Source organism: Rosa rugosa, chromosome 7, assembly GCF_958449725.1.
Source record: "Rosa rugosa chromosome 7, drRosRugo1.1, whole genome shotgun sequence".
Lineage (NCBI taxonomy): Eukaryota > Viridiplantae > Streptophyta > Magnoliopsida > Rosales > Rosaceae > Rosa > Rosa rugosa.
The window spans coordinates 31,841,711-31,861,668 of record NC_084826.1 but is presented as its reverse complement, the minus strand read 5'-3'; the positions used below and the strand labels follow the sequence as shown (position 1 = coordinate 31,861,668).

The 19,958-nt window shown below is 37.8% G+C and overlaps 2 protein-coding genes and 1 pseudogene across 5 annotated transcripts; 1 reads left to right on the top strand and 2 right to left on the bottom strand.

Moving 5' to 3' along the window:
- Nucleotides 1-873: 873 nt before the first annotated feature.
- On the bottom strand, nucleotides 874-3,355 carry LOC133723182 (protein LIFEGUARD 2-like; annotated as a pseudogene).
- Nucleotides 3,356-5,294: 1,939 nt separating this feature from the next.
- LOC133720431 (mitochondrial import inner membrane translocase subunit TIM17-2) lies at nucleotides 5,295-6,203 on the bottom strand. Its single transcript, XM_062146723.1, has one exon. It carries the CDS (start codon nucleotides 6,129-6,131, stop codon nucleotides 5,490-5,492), a length of 642 nt encoding a protein of 213 aa, XP_062002707.1. The 5' UTR covers nucleotides 6,132-6,203; the 3' UTR covers nucleotides 5,295-5,489.
- Nucleotides 6,204-6,302: 99 nt separating this feature from the next.
- On the top strand, nucleotides 6,303-19,494 carry LOC133720430 (uncharacterized). Of its 4 annotated transcripts, none has more exons than XM_062146720.1 (18): nucleotides 6,303-6,518; nucleotides 6,597-6,668; nucleotides 6,942-7,174; nucleotides 7,278-7,382; nucleotides 8,018-8,118; nucleotides 9,572-9,650; nucleotides 10,503-10,514; nucleotides 10,599-10,664; nucleotides 10,865-10,933; nucleotides 11,018-11,074; nucleotides 11,415-11,492; nucleotides 12,336-12,433; nucleotides 12,515-12,560; nucleotides 14,155-14,282; nucleotides 15,343-15,451; nucleotides 16,473-16,535; nucleotides 17,236-17,301; nucleotides 19,043-19,494. In XM_062146720.1, exons 1-18 carry the CDS (start codon nucleotides 6,377-6,379, stop codon nucleotides 19,241-19,243), a joined length of 1,725 nt encoding a protein of 574 aa, XP_062002704.1. In that variant the 5' UTR covers nucleotides 6,303-6,376; the 3' UTR covers nucleotides 19,244-19,494. The 4 variants fall into 4 exon arrangements, with proteins under 4 accessions (XP_062002704.1, XP_062002706.1, XP_062002703.1 ...); XM_062146719.1 differs by having other exon boundaries at nucleotides 6,304-6,518; nucleotides 17,233-17,301; XM_062146721.1 differs by having other exon boundaries at nucleotides 6,305-6,518; nucleotides 6,987-7,174; nucleotides 17,233-17,301.
- Nucleotides 19,495-19,958: the final 464 nt, after the last annotated feature.

The window sequence follows — 19,958 nt, the reverse complement described above, 5'->3', positions numbered from 1 at the left end:
GGAGGCAATAGACGTTTACTGGGGGCAATACATGGCTGATGTCTGTCTATCGGGAGGCAATAGACGTCTACTGGGGGGTAATAGACTATTGGGGGCAATAGACGTCTATTGCCCCTCTATTTGGGGGCAATAGATGTCTATTGGGGGCAATAAACCTTTCCGGTGAGGTTTTCAGAAAAGTTCGGTGGGTAGCGGTCAGTGACTGGCCTCCGGCAAAGTCTTCTATGGTTTCTCTCTCTTCCATTCTCTCTCTCTCTCTCTCTGTAAGTAACAAAGGGGTGAGGGTAAAATAGCATTAAAAAAAAATAAAAAAAAACAAAAAAAAAATCTTAACGGGTATTAAGGAAGACCTCCTTAGAGTGTTTTGGGTAAGAGAGAATTAAAAAAACTTAATGGGATAAGTGGGAAAAAAATCTCTAGAAATGGGGTAAATGGACAAAAACCCTTCCAAATATGCAAAAGAAGAAAACTAACATAAGTTAGTCTTTTCAAAGCAGCATTGTGAGGGATGGAGAGTTCAATAATCCAACGATCAAATGAAGTGATTGTTTGCAAAGGAATTCGATAACCAATTGGATGAATGAACCAAGTTTGAACCACCCATGCATGGACATAAAAGAAGAAGATGCTCCACAGATACAGTAAGACTAAAACAGAAAGGACAAAGAGGTTTCTGACCTTTTTTTTTGGGGTAAATATATCTTGCTTAGTTACATTAATTCAAAATCCATGGTTAAGGCCAATTAAGCAGAGTTAAAAATGAGTAAATGACATGCACTAGCAATTAATATGAGCACATTACAATAACTACGTGTGGTATATATATCGGGATTTACAGCTTCTCCTCCTAATCAAAACCCAAACAGTGGTTAATTAAGCTAAACATTCCCCACCAATATCTCCTAGGCACTCGCAGCATTCGGCACTGCAGCAATCGCAGGAGCCATTATTATCACAGCCGCTTAGAAGATCAATATGGAAGCCGAAAAGATTAAGGATGTCCAGGTACAAGCCGACTGCAGCTAAAATGTAGTCATTGTCTTGTGAGTGGCGCTCAATCAGCATGTAGGTGTCATATACGATATAGAAGCAGAAAACAATGGATCCCAAGGCCCCATATATCATCACCTTGGTCTTACCCAGAGGGTAAAATATCTGAATGAAAGCATAGATAACCAGACGAGAAAAATTTAGCTACCGTCCCCAAACTATTTTGCCAAGGCCAATTTGATACCCGAATTCTCAAAAGTATTAATGTGATACCCAAAGACCTAAATTGGTATCAACGTGATGCTTCCGTCAAAATTTTCAGACGGCGCCGTCTGTTTGCTGACATGGCAAGCACGTAGGTCCAAAAAAGAAGTGAAATGACCAATTTACCTTTTTTTTTTTTTTAGAAAAATTCATCTATCGTCCCCAAACTATTTTGCCAAGACCAATTTGATGCCCAAACTCTCAAAAGTATCAATATGATACCCAAAGACCTAAATTGGTATCAACGTGATACCTCCGTCCAAAATTTCTGACAGCGTCTTATGTTTGCTGACGTGGCAAGCACGTAGGTCTCAAAAAAAGTGAAATGACCAATTTACCTTTTTTTTTTTTTTGCTAATTCATTTTTTTCCTTTTCTTTTCATTTCTTTTTCTTCCTTCTTCTTCTGGGATTTTCTTCTTCTTCTTCTTCTTAGGGTTTCGCGGCGCCAAGCAGCTTGGGGCTGAAGTTTCTAATCGAATCTGATACCGGTCGAAGAACCTGCTGGTGCTGAGATGATCAACGACCCGTCGGCGTAAATTGGGGCCGCCGAGTTGTTGAGTGAGATGAGGCGTTCAGCCTGAAGGTACCGTGAGAGAGTAGCCGTCCAGGCGGAGTATGTAAGGTCTCCGAATGGAAGGCGGTCCAGCTCTAGGGATGCCATTTTAGCTATTCTTCTTCTTCTTCTTCTCTCTCCTCCTCTCTCTCTCTCTCCTCTCATTCTCCTCCGCCCAAACCATCACTAACGCCGCCGAGATCCTCTCCAATTCCTGCTACAAATCCATCTCGGCGGCGTTAGTGATGGTTTGGGCGGAGGAGAATGAGAGGAGAGAGAGAGAGAGGAGGAGAGAGAAGAAGAAGAAGAAGAATAGCTAAAATGGCATCCCTAGAACTGGACCGCCTTCCATTCAGAGACCTTACATACTCCGCCTCGACGGCCACTCTCTCACGGTACCTTCCGGCTGAACGCCTCGTCTCGCCCAACAGCTCGACGACCCCAATTTACGCGGACGGGTCGTTGATCATCTCAGCACCAGCAGGTTCTTCGACCGGTATCAGATTCGATTGGAAGCTTCAGCCCCAAGCTGCTTGGCGCCGCGAAACCCTAAGAAGAAGAAGAAGAAGAAGATCCCAGAAGAAGAAGAAGGAATCACGTTGATATCAATTTAGGTATTTGGGTATCACATTGATACTTTTGAGAGTTCGGGTATCAAATTGGCATTGGCAAAATAGTTTAGGGACAGTAGATGAATTTTTCTATAAAAAAAAAAGGTAAATTTGTCATTTCACTTTTTTTTTTGGACCCACGTGCTTGCCACGTCAGCAAACAGACGGCGTCGTTAGAAAATTTTGACGGAAGTATCACGTTGATACCAATTTGGGTCTTTGGGTATCACATTGATACTTTTGAGAGTTCGGGTATCAAATTGGCCTTGGCAGCATAGTTTGGGGACGGTACCTGAATTTTTCTCTAACCAGACAAAGCAAGGCTTCAGACAGGAAAGGTCCTAGTAAGCTAAAGTCCTAGCCTCTCCAAGCAGCCCAGAATGTGTATAGTGTGAGAGTAACAAAAACCACAGCGGTTAAAAACACAGACTCCAAAATCACCATCCCACGAGTGAAAACACAAGTAATTCCGACTTGGAATGCAAGAGAGACGGTGAAAATTGCAACCAACAAGTAGTTAACCGGCTTGAGGTGTCTGAGACAAAGCATTGGGATCAGCACGACAAAGGGCGTCACGAGGATGAGGACGTAGACGGCAATGCCGGCGTGGGTTTTGAGCAAGAAGTGGGAAATTGAAGGGTCCAGTCTGACCATGGCGCCGATGCCGATGGTGGCGAGTAACTGAAGGGTGAGGATGGCGTACACTTTGCCAACGAAGGACCAGCAGTTCATCATCCTCCAGCTTCAGGGAAACCAAGGGCGGGAAGGAGGGGCTTAACCAAATGAGTGATATTCTCTAATCTCCAGTATGCTTCTCGATAGCTAGACAAGGGACCAAGGTCTTCTTTATATAGGCAACTGATCGAGTTATTCCCATAAAGGCAATATTCCTAATCCCAGTAGTCATATGAATATATATCTTTCCTAGTTCATGTACATAAGCGTTTACTTACAATGTCAAAGAGGGATTCTGACCTACAAGAAATTTATTAAACCAGATGAGTGTGCTATTTCATATACAAGAAATTCATATACATAAGTGTGCTATTTCAACCAGATATATGAATGATGCCCAATTTCGATTGCTTAATTTATGCATAGATAAATATGGTTCTACAAGAAATGGGAAGAAAAGGATCTCAAATCTCAATTTGTGGTGATGTTTAAGATAGATAATAATGGTGGAGAAGAGTTTTAGAGGGAAACTTGAGAGGGAAAAAGAGCAAAGCAGTACAGTTTGAAGGGAAAATGGAAGTGGACTGGAGGCTAGGGATGACTAAAAGGACCATTGTTGGAGGTTTTTATGGTCATGTGAGCAACACGTGGTTTCATTTAACTGAATTGTGACGGAAATTCGTCGTAAAGGGTCCAAGCATCTGTTTATGAGTGTTCGGGGTCCTTATTGATCACTTCCAAACTTTGAGTACCTTTCTGTCCGATTGCCCAAAATTCCTGTGGTACTGGTGAAACCCTTCTTTTTCCTCATTCTGTGTTTCTTCTTTCTTTCCTTCTTTTGCAGGAATAGTTTTATCGGTGCTGGAGTGTGTTGAAATTCACGATTAAATTTGATGAAAAATTCTGGAGGATGATATAAAATTCTCCACTGTCAGAGCAAGAAACTTTATCAGTTCTCCCCATCATAAATTCTTGTTCCTTGTTTAACTTGAAGGGAGCTACGACTGCAATTGGACCAGTTTCCCTGACTGATTTGGTAAGGGAGAGGAGAGTGGTCTCGTTTTTTAAAAGGACAGGATCAAACTTATCAGTTAAAAAATAAAATTTTGATAATACCAATGGTCGGACACCAATCCAAAAGACACCTGATTTTGACAGAAGAAAAGTTAATTGTCTGAGACTAACAATGCTTGCCATCCTAGTAGTTTTCACATTTTGTGGAAAAAAAGAAAATAGCACAACAGTTGGAGTACATGTGGTGTATTTACTGACTGCATTAAGCTACAAGGTAACATAACCAACATATCAACAAAAATCATCTACACTGTCCCAAACATCCATAATCAAGGTGAAAATCCATAACTTTCCAACTATTCTGGGGTTTTTTCAAACAACTTTGGCCACAGCTCTCTCTCAATGGTATCACTTGAATTAGTAGCTGCATAAACTAAACACAGAAACTACACATAATAGTGCAACTCCTGCTTCTAAATCGCAAGCTATCAAAAGATATACAGTAAGTGCTTGATGCCTATACCAGAACCAACCATTCATTACCTACTTTTTTGAAACATTGTGGGCCTGTATCAACATGATGCACGCAAACATAATAAACTCAAGAAAAGCAAATAAGCACACATGGTCAGCAACTCTAATGCACAAACCCTAAACCACAACTAGTCTGGCTTACCTTATAGAGCCACTAGGGGAGGAAAAACAACCAAGTTGGTGCGCACTAATACACACCTAGTTCAGGCAGGAAATGTCCTGCTTACAAATGACCATTCAGAGCAATAACATGAGTATGTAGCAGCCATCCATAACACAAGTGACAAGATTTCAAACCATTTTGCACAGGTCACGAAACAAAGCATATAATCACAATTCAAGAAAACATCCAGAACCTCCCCACAATATCCATCTTACATGATCTTAGAAAGAAGCTGTGTTAAAAATTCACAAAGCTTTAATCTTTACACCTATTTCCACTTGATAGTTCAATTAACATCAACCCATCAGACCAAAGGTCCAGCATATTTAAAAAAGCTTTGATCTTTCAAACACAGAACAAGACAGAGTAAGCCAGGGAAGTAAATGCAGAACAAAAATGATAGCAAAGTTTTCTTCCTCTCCAAATTAGCAACAAACAGCAGCAGCAACAACATTCCATTATTGCCAAGTGAAAATTCAAAACACAACATTGTAAAAAATACAGTATGATTATTTAAAAGATAAATAAAGATAGAACACATACAAAACATCTGGTTCAAAGCAAAATTAGCAATAAAAACCTCTAGTTTCCCAACTTGACCCAAATCCCTGAGTCCAATAAATACAACTACTTAGCTTTTCTAATCAAAAACCCTCCTTTCCTTACCACATGAATGAATAAGAATCACTTGAACTCGAAAGAGGGCACTGGAGGCGCATCAAAACTCTCGAGGACCTTCGTCTCGCTTCCGCTGCTGGCCGGCTCAGGCTCTTTGGCTTTCCCAAACCACCCTCCCAACCACGACCCAACGGAGGAGGTTTCTTCCGAGCCGGGAGGCCCGCCCATCTGCGGCATCCCAGGCAGAGCAGCACCAGGATCCTCCATCACCATCTGCTGCTGCTGTTGCTGCTCGCTCATGATTTTGTTGAGCATGATCCCGGCGCCTTCGATCAGGGCCAACAGAACCCCTCCCATGGCGGCGGACCTCGCGGTGGCGCCGAGGCCCTGCCGCATCTGGAGGAAGCCTCCGGTGGCCGCGCCGGCGATGATGGAGTTCCAGGGGTCCTCTTTCTGGCGGAGGTAGACCATGGTGCAGTCGAAGGTGGAGAAGAGTCCGCCCCAGACGGCGAAGCTTCCGCCGACGCGGGGGGCGTTCATGCGGACGGCCTGGGAGCCTCCGACGAGACGCGCGCCCTTGGGGGAGTTGTAGATGCCTTTGATGAAGTGGAAGGCCGCCCCTCCGACGGCCCCCATCCCGAAGGCTCCGCCCACGTCGTCGAGGATTCTGTCCGGGCACGGCTCCCGAGATGTTTCTGGAGTTCCCATCTCAACGCTGGCTTGGCTTCTTCCTTCGGCTTTGAAGAAGAAGAAGAAGAAGAGAGAGAAATGACGAATGTGGTGGAGGTGGGGGAAGAAGACTAGGTTTTGGGGTATTGTGTTTTGACGAAAATACCCTTACTTGTTTCATACTACTAGAGAGGACTCTCTCTCTCTCTCTACTCCTATAGTTCATTTTGCTCTCTATTCTATTCTAGTTCTCCTCCTCCGGCCGCCGTTTGTTTCGTCGGAAAATGTCTTGTGTGCGGCGAGCGGTAGCTAAGGTGGTGAAGGAGAAGAGGCATATAGTTAACCGTTTTCTCTCTCCTTCTTCTTCAACTGCCGGAACCGGAACCGGAACCATGACTACTGCTCCGTTCTTCTCCGGCGGTACTGGTACGTAATCAATCGCCAAAACAAACAAACAAGCAAGCTAAATCTGCCCTGAACTCACTGGTGTTGCTATTGTTGTAGGCGGTTACAAGTTTTCTGATCAGCATTGGAGGATGGACCCTCGGCTCTGGTTTTTTCTATCTGGAAATGCAGGTTTGTTTCTCATATCCATCTCTTATAATCCTTTCAATTAGCTGCCTAGTCCATTTGGGGAAATCCTCTAGTATAACCTTAGCTACTAGTCTACAACAAATAGGGATGAGGTTACTTATTTGGTTGATTACTTTCGAAACCTTTAAGAGGGATGAATTTGATATTGTGGAACCATGCTGGGGAAGCTGGTTTCTAAGGGCATATATACAAAAGGTTTTTATGCTTCAGAGGACATGTGAAAGGAAAATCCTTGACTGAAATATACTCTTTTAGGCTCTTATATCCTCATTAGTTGGACTATTCTGCACATCCTTGCAGCAATTATTCTTGCCATAAATTCCAACACCATCTTGGCAAAAGATGCATCACTTGATAATGAGGCACAGGGGATGGAAGGGGATGACACAATGCAGTTACGCAGAGTTGAGGATGCTTCTGTCAAATCTAACATACATACCTCTAAGTGGAGAGTTTTTACAGATAAAGGGAGGGAATTCTTCCTTCAGGCAAGCATCCTATGCCTATATGTGTTTTCTTTTTTGATCATGTGCTTATTTTGTTTATCTAGTAGCGTTACTCAGAATCATCGTTTCTGTTTCCATCCGCTAGGGAAAAGTGGAGCAAGCTGAAAAGCTCTTTCTCGCGGCTTTACAGGAAGCTAAAGAAGGTTTTGGGAAGAGGGATCCGCATGTTGCATCTGCAAGCAACAATTTAGTATGTGCACTATTATGCCTTGATTAATTTGATTATTGTTTTCTTAAGTTCACACGAGAAACTTAGAAGATTGAAATGGCGAGACCAATATTAGATTAAAAAAAAAGGTTGAATTTCTTTCTTTTGCAAATTTTAAGTAGGTTGTGCCAGCTATTCCACATCTACAGAGTGGAATATGGTGGCTGATAGTCTGGCAAAACATAGCACAGACCCTGATCTGGGTTTATGCAGATTGCCTTCTATGCCAAGCTTCATTGCTCAAGATATTCTGGACGATATTGATGGCCTAGTTAGGCCTACAGATGTGACTACAGCTAGTACTTAGCTTCTTTCTTTTTTTGTCTTTGTTTTTTTGTTTTTTGTTTTTTTTTTTGGCCTTTGGTTCCTGTTGTACCAAAAAAAATATATTTCAAGTAGGTTCTAGTATACATACAGCTCAAATGTAAATAGTAAGGAGTTTATTTGAGTCAGAAACTTCATTGTTAATCCACGACAAAGTTTAACTTGTAATTACTTATACCTGAAAAATGTGTAAAATCGTTTTTTGTTTCATGAAAGTATTTATGCAATATATTTCTGGTTTTGGGGAACCTCGGTCTTTGGTGAGAAATTATAGGTTTCTATTATTGTTTCAGGCAGAGCTCTATAGAGTTAATAAGCTATATCATAAGGCAGAGCCATTGTATTTGGAGGCCATCAGCATACTGGAGGAGTCATTTGGTCCTGAAGATATACGGTATACTGTGATTAATCTGCACATTATGATGGAGAATGCTTACATGTTCATTATTTTATGATAGTAATTAAACAATTAACCATGCATTCGTGTTAAATAACCCGCATAATGCCATTTGTATGACAATAGTATGTTGCATTTCTATAGTTCAATAGCATATTACATATCAAAAACTTTGTTATGGTAGTGTCAATGAATTCAAATGTCACTATCTCTTCCTCAGTCAAACTCGAGTTTAGAGGGGACATACTTGAACTTTGCGTCTTTGTTTTGTAATAGAGGAAGGAACAAATAGAGAGATTCTTTGGGTTTAAATAAGTTGTCGGAGAATGAAACGAATCCCACTATATTGCTGTTCTGAAAGATGATACCTATAGGTCTGGCACCAGTGAAAGGCCATAACGTTTCACCTTTTTGGTGATAAAAAGTCGAACATTTTTGTTCCGGAAAGTTGCTCTATGGTGGTGAATAAAAGTAAGGTTTATCAAGAGGATCAAAGAAACAAAACATATTTAGAGTCTATGTACTGGAAGAAGAGAGTCAGATTGCAAGTTCATTACGTTGTAGTTCTGATTGCATTTTGTTAAAAGTAGAGTTTCCTACAGGATATTTGAAGTCAACTAAGACATATCTGAACATATCAGCATTGACTTGGCATTTCTCATGATTATATTACAGATTTATGCTTCTAGAGCGTTATTACACCATTCACTGTACCACAGGAAGGAGAAACACAAATGTACCTGCATACTTTAGAAGTATGAGCACCTAACCCAAAACTGTTTGGAAATGAATGGAGAAGCCCAGAACAATATAAGTGTAAGGCTAGGCTTCACATTCCCCTTGTGGGATAGTCTGAACATATAAAACATATAATAAGAATCTTATTATTAATGATAGTTTATGCAGTCACTTGGTTATGTTTGTATACTAATACTCTCTCTCTCTCTCTCTCTCTCTCTCTCTCTCTCTCTCTCCCTCTCTAGTTATATATACGTATATATAAATATTATATATTTATATAGAGGAAAGGAGTTTTTTTAAGACAAGCTTAGGAGATACTATGGACAGTCATAGATGAGAAAATTTACAGGAAGTCAAAACAGCACGAAGTTTGCACCTTAGAAAAAATTACTGTGTTCTTCCACAACACCGAAAGAATTAAAGAACAAAGTGTAACCTTAGATTATATATATTTCCTCCCTTTATTGTAAACTTCAGTGGAGTCATTTCTTCTTCTTTTTCTGGCATACAAAACTTTGTTCCTGTTTTTAGTGTCATAATAATTTGAAGTTGTATACAGAGTGTATAGCCCAGGGCTAGAATTATTCACTATGCATTTTCTCGTCTGTCCCTTCCACACATTTCTCATTTCTTTCCTTAACTATTTTCTCGTTTTTCCTTACTGTATCATTGACTCACTAATGCCTCATTCAAGATGACCTGTGCACAGAGTTGGGTCTGCCTTTCATAATCTGGGTCAGTTCTATATTGTACAGCGGAAGCTGGATGAAGCCCGTGTTTGCTATGAGGTGATAACTTAAAACACTTTTACTTCCTGTATATGTTTTATGATTTTGAGTCTTGTGACTATAGAGATTTTCCAAGAGTATCTATGAACTTTTTTGGCATTCAATTAAATCGCTTTTAAATTTTAATCATTGGGCTTTTCCTATTTTTTGGTGATAAATTTTCACAAGTATATGATTACTTTGTCAGTCATGCTCATGATCCAGAACATGGAAATTTTTGTATGTTTAGCCAAGTTTGGTCAGTCATTCTTAGCTTTTTAATTTTTGTTTATCTAGGTGCAGCTTGTATAGATGCAATTTGTTATATGTCTTCTGGACTAGCCGGTTCTTTAGTGGATCTTCATTTTTGCGCACATCCACATCCTGAGTATTCTGCTGTGTAGGGCAATGATCGTAACCATCCATCCCTTAGGTCAGGTACTGTACTGGCAAAAAATCATCCCTATGCAATACAATTTGGTTATCCAGACTGTGTAGATGAACACGGTTTGTCAGATAAAAGTGAAGTGAATACAATGGTAATCAAATGGATAAGATAATTAATTTTTGGGAGGGGTCATGCTTGAAGGAGGACATAAGAGATGGATGGTTCCAATCAATAAACTGCCAGCAATGTGTGCCCAAAAATTTAGGCTGACTCTGCATCCTTACTGTTTCTCTTCATTAGTGGATAGAATTATTTGATTTGTCTCCTGCATCATCTCACAACACATATTCAGCATCAATACACAAGCAAAGCATTATTGCCCTTTTGGAACAATTGGATAAAATTTTCTTTCTATAATTATCTGCCAATGTTTCGTTGCTCTCCCACATGTTCGTTGATGTCTGATCGATGATGCATTTGGACAGCGTGCTTTGAAGGTATCGGCTTGGCCTATTTTACAATAGACATAATAGTGTAAGTGTTTATGCTGCTAACTTAAATGCTTTAATTACTCTATTCAGATTAAACGCCGTGTTCTGGGTCTTAACCATACGGGTTATGCAGATACTATCTATCATCTTGGAACGGTAGTCTCTTCAATCCTCCATATCAGAAGTGTAAAGTTTTGAATAGTTGTAGTATATAATAAAACTAACATATCTGAACTGATTTGCACATCTGAGTTGAATAGTGGTAGGATTTAAACATTTACGCTCTCTTAATTTTGAATGTTTTGTTTGTAGTTTCTCTGTGTAACTTGTTAAGTGAAATGCAATTTTAACTGCAGGTGCTACACCTCCAAGGAAAAGAGAAGGACTCTGAGGCCCTCGTTCAAGATTCCATTCGAATACTTGAGGTTAAGAGTTATTAGAATACTTCATTCTCTGTTCAGCTTAAATATTATTACTGTCTTACCCTCAGTTGTTATTGGACGATGTAGGATGGTGGTCAAGGAGAGTCGGTTATGTGCTTAAAGAGAATGCGATATCTTGCTCAGGTTTTGTTTTCTCCCACGTTGCCAGTTTGACTCTTATATCAAAGGATGCAATTAAATGCAAGAATTGGATGAATATATCAAAAGAAAATTTGGATGCTTAGATGTACTATCTTGCAAGATTGAACTGAAATTTATCTGAGATTTTGACGGTATTCCATCAAGGGCCTGCTACTTTAGGTCCTTGCTTCTCAGTTAGTTTTATAATTCTTTGTAGGGTTTAATTCATCTATTATTAATCCCAAAAGACTGAACTTGTTAATGCTTGAAATCTTCTGGACTTAGAGTGCCTTCTGCTGTATGCAACAGTTCCTTGATAATTACATTCTCTCTCTCTCTCTAGATATATCTGAAATCCAATCGATTTGAGGAGGCCGAGAAGGTACAAAGAAAGATCCTGCATATAATGGAAATAACAAAGGTTTGGCACTTACTTTTATCTTTATCTTTTTCATTTTATATATTGCTAAAACTTGTTTCGGTTAAGATCTGTTGCATGCTCAAATATATTAGGCGGGCAAAGAGACTATGCATCTAATGATTACAGTCATTATCAAGTAGTCTGCATGGTGATAACCTATCTCTGTTCCAAATCCCAAGGCAAAACTGATGTAAAGCTACGGATGGATTTTTTTTATTTTTGTAAAGGTTTTGATGAAGGGAAAGAGGAACATTTGGTCTATTTTAATTTGTATCTCCACCTAACCAGGAGGGTGATTGGATGGTTGGAAATTTGGTTAAAAACGTTTTACTACTTGGGAAGAGGTGGTGGAGATTTCTTGTCAAATGACATTCCTTATGGCATGCTGTTATAAAACCCTAGTACATGTTACATGTTAATGGATGAGATTCTAAGCAGGGTTGACTAATTTGTCCATCGAAAGGTGTTTCTTAAAACTTGAGTGGGATTTTAATCAAGTTGGTGGTCAGAAATTAGATGAGGGTTAGGTTTTGGGACGAGTATTGCTTTTTGAAGGTACCTTGAAACCTTTCTTTTCTTCACCTACATAGGCTCTCAAATGATCATAGTTTACTCGATTCCACAATGTTTCTAAGTCCTCTTTTTTCCTTCATGGTGGCATTTTCAGTTTTTGGGCCCTAATCGGTATTTTTTTTCGTTTCTTTTGATTTTTAAAGTTGAACACGTTGATATTGAAATGCAAACATAAATAAGTACTTTCTAAGAAGTTGCAAATTTGGGCACTCTGTATGGTCTGTTATGTGGATGGAGAGACTTAATATGCCAACTTTGGTTGTGACACAGGGATGGAATGTATTGGATACAGCAATAACAGCTGAAGGGCTCGCACTGATCCTCCAATCCACTGGGAGCTTAAAGGAAGCTGAAGAGCTTCTTGAAAGGTAAATATTATTGTAATTGAAGAACATAAGAAGTGATATCCCATTAATTCTGACAGAACTTCATTTATATGTTCATTGCAGATGTCTTGATGCTCGAAAAGCCTTACTTCCTCAAGATCACATTCAGGTTTGCCGCTTTGCATCTTATAAATTCATGTCTTTGCAACATTCCCGCAAATGCAGTGCATATATGTTGGGATGCTTATCATTCTTAAGAGCATCTACTTCTTATTTCATAATGAATACAAAAAAAGGTTGTCGTTTAGCATTGTTAATTGGTAGAAGAAAATAATATAGTAGTCATGACTGTGTTCATATATCTTGATATTTTTTATTGTTCCCTGTTATAAATGAAAAGTTTGACTTTAGAAAGAAAAATGAATACATATGCAAACTTGATCACTTGAGTATAAAGGCAGTACAATCATTTATAATAACAAAGGGATTTGTGGATGTTAACAAAATCTTCTAGAAGATTTTAGAAAATATCTGTGAAGTGAAGAGCATTCTGCTTTTGGCAGAGGAAAGGGGTAACCTTTTTTGGGGCTGCAGTGGCTGTTATTTGGCTACTCTGAATGGAAAGAATAGGATTTTTATTTATTTTTTAGACTACAGAGATACAGGGGTAGAGAGCTTTGGGAGACATTTATGCTCTTGTCAGCTTCATGGGCTTTTTCTTGGTAGAATTTGAAGACTGCACACCGGCAAGAGCTAAGGATATTCTCATGTAATTTTTTTTTTCTGGGCTTCGGGCAGCCATTACACCAAAATAAAATAAAAAGAGTACACTCTTTCTTCTATTATTCTAGATTAGAAGGGAGCAGTCATTAAAGGTTTCTGGCTCGGATAGGCTGGTTTAGTGGTTTGACTGCAGTTTAGTTTTTTTCAATCCTTTTATCCACACTGTGGATTCTTGTCCACTCTTTTTTATCATTCTTTTCCATAAAAAAAATAATAAAAAAAATAAAAAAAAAATTGTTCCTGAGGAAAAACAAAAAAAGGAGAATTCTTGCATACAAGATGAAGACTCATATGTAAAAATTATAGAAATCATCAGCTCTCTTGTGATGTTGTCGCATATAAGAGAGAGCATTTACCCAACACCCAGGTCCAGAGTATGACCCTCCTTTCCCCTAACCCATATTTGAAGACAAAAATTGATAAAAAACTTATCAATTGTAGAGACGACTGTTCAAGCTGTCTCTGTATGGCAATAATGTTATGTCATGTTTTTGTTCCATGAAAGTTTTGGCTTCTTCATATATGAAATGTTCAAACATAGAGAGAGGGAGTGAGGAACAGAACGGAGACTGTAGAATTCCAGTTTCATGATTTGGATCTATTCTTACAGTGTTACACCAAAGTTTGCAAAGAGAATTTCAAATGACCTTAATTTAAAATCTGTAGTCCTATTAAATCCCTACAATCCATCAGTATACAACATAATAGCTCTAGTAAATTTCCTTTCATCTCTTAAGTTCAGTCGAGTCCCTAGGCCAATTCTGGGTAAAGGAGAGTTGCCCGAGGTCAACAGAAAGCACAACACTTAAGCTGTAGAATGATCTTTTTGGACAAGAATGACTCCTATAGATGAAAAGTTCTTGGGACAACATTTAATTGATTCTCTCTTTATCTAATTGCAATGCATCTTTTGCGTTCATCTGTTCTACTCATGAAAACATGTTTACCATTAGCCTGATTTTTACTATCTTCATGAACAGATTGGTGTGAACTTGCTTCATATTGCTAGAGTGGCAATGCTCAATTCCGACCAACTGAAGAATATTGACTATCCAAAAGCAATTTCTGAGCTTGATAAGGCCAAAGAAGTTTTACATGAGTCCATGAGGTTTGTTTTTTTGTCATAGTTTTGAGTGAAATAGCTTGTAGTATTAAAATTAAATTTAAAGTGCTCAGTTAGTCACTTACTCAATAAGTCAATATATTTGTAATGCTTACATATCACCCCAAACTACCCGCTATAGATCAAGTTTGAGATTGAAAGCAAAAAGGACTAGGAATGCAATGGAGAAAGCCCCAGTCAAGAGCTCCTGCCATTGTGGGCATCTTGTAAAAAAGGAAAAAAAGAAAAAAAAAGTATGGATAGGGTTTATGGGTATGTTGATAAAAGGGTGGATGGTTTTGTTATTAATGGCGACTTACTGAGTTCAGCTCCTAGTCAGGTTCTTGTATCGTGTTGTTTTTTCTGCTTTAATTTATTTTACAACTGGCGCTTACTTTTTAGCCTTGATCAGCTATCTTTGTTTCCCAATCCTTCCTTCAAACAAAACAGAGAAGATGGGACAATTCTCCATTTTGTTTTCCAATTGTCCAAAATTCTTCATTTTTATTGACTTTGAATTTCCATTTTGTTTGCAGTGTGGCCAAATCACACCACATCCAAAATCAAAATGGCCAAACTAAAACAAGCTAACTGCAACAAAGTCTTATAAAAAAAAAATAATAATAATAAATAAATAAAAAAGCTCCTTTTAAACTCTTTAGTTGCCAAACACCAAAAAGCTGACCAATTTTCAATTCTATCCAAAGTTCTTCTAACTCAATGCTTTGTAATTTTCAAAAATTCTCTTATGACGCTTCATCCAAATGACCCAAAGAACATATATGAACAATCAACTCCACAAAGTTTTAGCTTTGGGACCTTTCCCCAAAGCCTTGAATGTGACTGAAATTGAAGGGTTGGTCGTGTCTTCTTAATGTACTCATGCAGAACTCAATCTGAATAGGATATTGTTAGCTTGTGAGAATTCCAACTTTAATTGGTACTTGGCATGTATTTTGAGAATTTTATAACGTTTGTGTTTTGTTCTTCTGCATGTTTCAGTCTTTCATCAAATTAATGGCATTTTATTAATGGTACAATCATATGCTCTCTTTTTTTGTAATAGGATAGCACAGTGTTCCTTGGATAAATTCATGAAGCAAAATAAGAAGATTCGTAGTAATGGAGCACCAGGTGAAATGGGAAAGAATGGTCAGGTGCCATTAGTCATATTGGTCAGTCTCTGTCTGCCTCTTTCTCTCTCTCTCTCTCTCTCTCCAGCCACCAAATTGCATTTATAAATATGTAATTGGGGTTATTTATGTAGTTCTATTCTATTTAAATAAGTCAACTGCTCTGCATTTAATAATTGCAATTTCTGCTTCTTATTGCTTTAAAATTGTTATCAAGTTCTGTGTGAGACTGTAAGGTAATAGTGGTTGTTGGAAATTCTTGATGTATGAATGTCTTCATCTATTTGTTGATCATGATATAGTGGAATTTGCCCCTTCAACAATTTAGGACTGTTGTAGATTTACAAAATACGAGTCGCTTTTTGATTATTTCAAATTGATTGAAATCAACTCAAATTAAATACAAGACAGATGGATAAAGCAAAGAAATAGAATTTATTACTATCTAAAGTCGATCTACAATATTGTTAGATAAACAGACCATTAGAAAGTTGAACTGCCCAAATTTTCCTAATCACTTCCAGTTTAGTAATATTCTATGTTTTAACAGTTTCATGTGATATCATTATTTGATCAAAACCTTTTTGGGGGGCATATTTTCCTAATTAATTAACATTTAACAGGCATTTTGTCCTCATCTTTGTTCAAACAGTTGATAAGGGAAGTGGAGGCATAGTGTGTGTGTGTGTGTTTGTCAAAAGTTTATGAATGAACATATTTCAGGTGGTAAAGCTGCAAGTTGCATAGGTGATTTTATATGAAAATTTGGAATACATCTTTGGTATTAAGGCATATATTGATTGGCTTTCTCCAGAAAATTTTCAATTCATCAGATTGGAAGTAGATAGACTAGTACCAAAAGGGAATTGTTTCTGTGGTGCAGTAATAACCTTAAAATTAAATGTGACTTGCTTGCCTGGACATCTCAAAACTGTGTTGAAACTAGATAGCGATTCAGGTCTGCCCAAAAAAAAAAAGGGAAAAAAGTTAAGACCTAGTAATTCTGACATCTATGCATATGGACATTCTCATTTTGAATCTGATGGATGTATTGTACTTACAGTTGCAAGCTTCTGATGCCCTTGGCCTTTTGGAGATCACAAAGAAACAATTAAAAGGGTCAAAGGTACTACTTATGGTCTTGAAGCACTAGGGCCTGCTCATAAACTTTGTGTTTTATTTTCTTGATAAAAAAGTACTCTGTATTGCACCTTTGAATCAAATATCAATGTTATTTAGTAAATTGTACCAGCATTTTGCACCTTTTTGTTGGGGTCAGAGTAGGTAAATTGTTTAACAACCTGACATTAGTGGGTAATGGCCTAATGGGTTTAGTGCTAGAGATGTTATATCTGCAAGAGTGCATTAGTGTTAGAGATGTTATATCTATCCTCATAATATTCAATAGATTGGGGGCTGTAGGGTTTTAATCTCTTGCTTCTGGAGTGGAGTTTAATGGATTACTTATTTGGGGATATGTTTTTCAGAGTTTATTCTTCGGGTGGTGAAGTAGACTAAAGTTGAATAGAGGGGCGAGTTTTTAGTGTTTTTTGACACCTAAACAACTGCTTTATGATATTCTCATTTCAAATTAAAGAGTTACAATAGCTGTTTCTGGTAGGTCTTAAATTTTGCAGTCAGTGATGCAATTGTTTAAGGATTAAGATACCTCAGTAATGCAATTGTTTAAGGATTCAATGATGACCCAATTTTTATTCGCTACAACTCTTTTGTGTAACAATTTTTAAATTGTAACCCCCCTCACTAGTCAATTAATCTGCCTATTTGATCTTGCTGATTTATTACTTTTTTGTATAATCTAGCAGTCTGAGCATGCACCTAATATCGAAGTTGAGAATGCACTATTTAAATGTATATCTGCTTACAGAGAGGTACATCTATGTCACTTATTAAGCTTTCTTTAATTCCTTTGTATAGTTTTTCTCTTTTCTTCTTGTCAATGGTTATTAAACATGTACGCTTTCTCTTTTGCTCTTTCTAATACCAATTCAACAATAGTGAGGTTTGATCAGAATAAAAAAAGTGTCATTGATATAAATAAAGATGACTGCATTGTTTATGTACTTGCAAGAAGCTAGCTGTTAATGGCAAAATAACAGAAGAAACCCCTGCAAAGTCACTATTTTCTTATTTTAAAATCCTTGCATTTAGTTAAGGTTGGGAAACTTCTGAAAACTATGTTGTTTTATCAAATACGTTGTTGCAGGGTCCCAATAAATTTTTGGAAAGTAGTCGATCTTTTTGGGTACTGAACTTGGATCCATCTTCTGCTGTAAAAACTCTTGTTTGGATCTGCTTGACTTTTGCCTAGCTACTGCCACATGATCATGTCATCATCATGTTACCATCCAATGATTAAGACTACAAGGCTTCCAAAAAGTTAAATTGCATATGTTTCACCTAAACTAAGCATTGATATGTGAGATTTATTACAATGAATGGATGGACTTAACAATAAAGACCTGCCAAACTTGGCATTGAAGTTTGTGATCTGGATACAAGGTTGTATCATAGATCTGAGTCCAACTGTATAATAGATCTTAGTCTTTGGCAGGCAACTAAGAGAAGAGGTGATGCAGAATTCTCACTGCCTTAGAAACAAGGATCAACCAACTCTGAAGTTTAGAGCTAAAACACAGATTAATTAGGATATAAATAGAAAACTACAAAATAGGAATCACTCCCGGGCTTCTCACCAAACTAGCTTCACACCAGCATACTCTGATAATTTTTATTCATCAAAACATATCTGGCCATTTGGCACTTCCACTTGCTTATACATGAGCAGATAGCTCACAGATAAGACTCTTTGACTTCCCAAACCTGAAGCATACAAGACTTGATGAAGGAAACTTTGAAACTCTTAAACTGAAACAGAAGTATTTGAAAAGACACCAGACTCAAATAGACTTCTATAATCAGATTCATTAATCTTTCCCTCAAAAGCTGCAGTAATTATCTTGAGAGCAATTAATCAAGCCATATGGATAGGGAAGGATTAGGTGCTCTACTTTTCATTTCTTTCGCTCATAAAACGTAAGGGTTTAACTATGATGTCCTCGTCAAGAGGGAGTTGAGTGGGAGAGGAGATCTGGTGCTACATGTGCAATTTAGCTTTTTGGAAGCCTTGAACTCTTAATCACTGTATGTTTTATTGATAACGTGGCAGTTTCTTGGCGAAAGCCTGGCAAATCAGAGCTAGAATTTTTCTAGTATTGTATCCCATTCCCTGAAACGATATTTTTATTAGCAGTTGGTTAATTTTCCAGGACTTCCTTTGAACATCATACATGAACATGTTAGTTTTATCCAGCTGTACTCTTTGAAGTAATTAAAATCTAAAGTATATCTCTGTAGCCACTAATGGAAAGTACTTTGGCAACTCACGATGTACCAAATTTTTCATTTTTGTTTATATGACACTGCAGTACTTAATGAAGCATATCCCTTGAAAATTGTGGCTTATCTGTTCTAATTTTAACTGTTCAATGTAGTTATTTTCTTTCGTCACAATACGTGTGTGTGTGTGTGTGTGTGTTTCTTCTTCAGATTTGAAATACAACGGAGATAATTTTGGTTTTGGTTTTTTTTTTTTTTTGGTCTAATTTGCAGTTCGTAACTGAGAGATCAATCCCTGAGTCTCCTGAAATAAAGGCCGAGTATCTTAAATGTTTGAAGCATCTTTTGAGCTTGAATAGTGATAGCACTACAGAAAGAACACAGCAATCTACTGGAGTCAATTTGCAAGATCTGAGAGACGAAATTAAGCGTCTTGAAGTTGAACTTTCTCCTCATAGGAAACGCAAAATTTGAGCTACTGAGATTCTACTCGTGGGAGTTGTTACAGCCTATAAAGCATCATTGTAGAATTAAGGATAGCCATTAGTGACCTAAGATAAAAATTGTTGCCATTACTGTTAATATTATATCCATTAGTTACCTAGGAGTTGGGACATTTCATTTGTTGATAGAGTTAACCTTTTTAAAGTTACTGGAAATGCGACCCAAAATTGTTACTGAAATATTTCTATTAAAAGGGGTTCTTATTTGTTGTAGCGTTAGAAGTTAGAACAGGTTCTCATACTGTGTTTACTGTTTCAACCATCTAAGATAAAAATTAAAGTTTACATGACATTGAACATTTTATTTTATTTGTGGGTTGCTATCCCAACCCTATTGGCATTTGATTTTTGTTTAATTTTTTTTTTTTTTAGACTACATTTGCACATATTGTTATTTGTTGCGGTGGATGTAGAGTTTAGAAGGCAACAAGGGTATTTCATAAACCTCCCAAGATATTCATGTATTTCCAATGGTAAAGACAACCAATTTTAGAATTTTGGAATATGTCTATTGCAAATAAGGTGAATAATTGGCATTTAGCATATCCAACGAGGCAAGCATGATTCTGAGGATCAAGAGGGTTCGAATCATTATGAGATGTTTGATCCAGTGCATTGTGCCAAGTATGATGAAGCGGTTATTCCACTCATATAGGGAACTCTGGGCTCTATCCTCTTTCGAACGA

Coding starts and splice junctions, on each gene's coding strand:
- LOC133720430 (XM_062146719.1), top strand. CDS start 6,377: ATGTCTTGTGTGCGGCGAGCGGTAGCTAAGGTGGTGAAGGAGAAGAGG. Junction 10,934..11,017: donor ATTCCATTCGAATACTTGAG/GTTAAGAGTTAT, acceptor TGGACGATGTAG/GATGGTGGTCAAGGAGAGTC. Junction 14,283..15,342: donor GTTTTACATGAGTCCATGAG/GTTTGTTTTTTT, acceptor TTTTTGTAATAG/GATAGCACAGTGTTCCTTGG.
- LOC133720431 (XM_062146723.1), bottom strand. CDS start 6,131: ATGGGAACTCCAGAAACATCTCGGGAGCCGTGCCCGGACAGAATCCTC.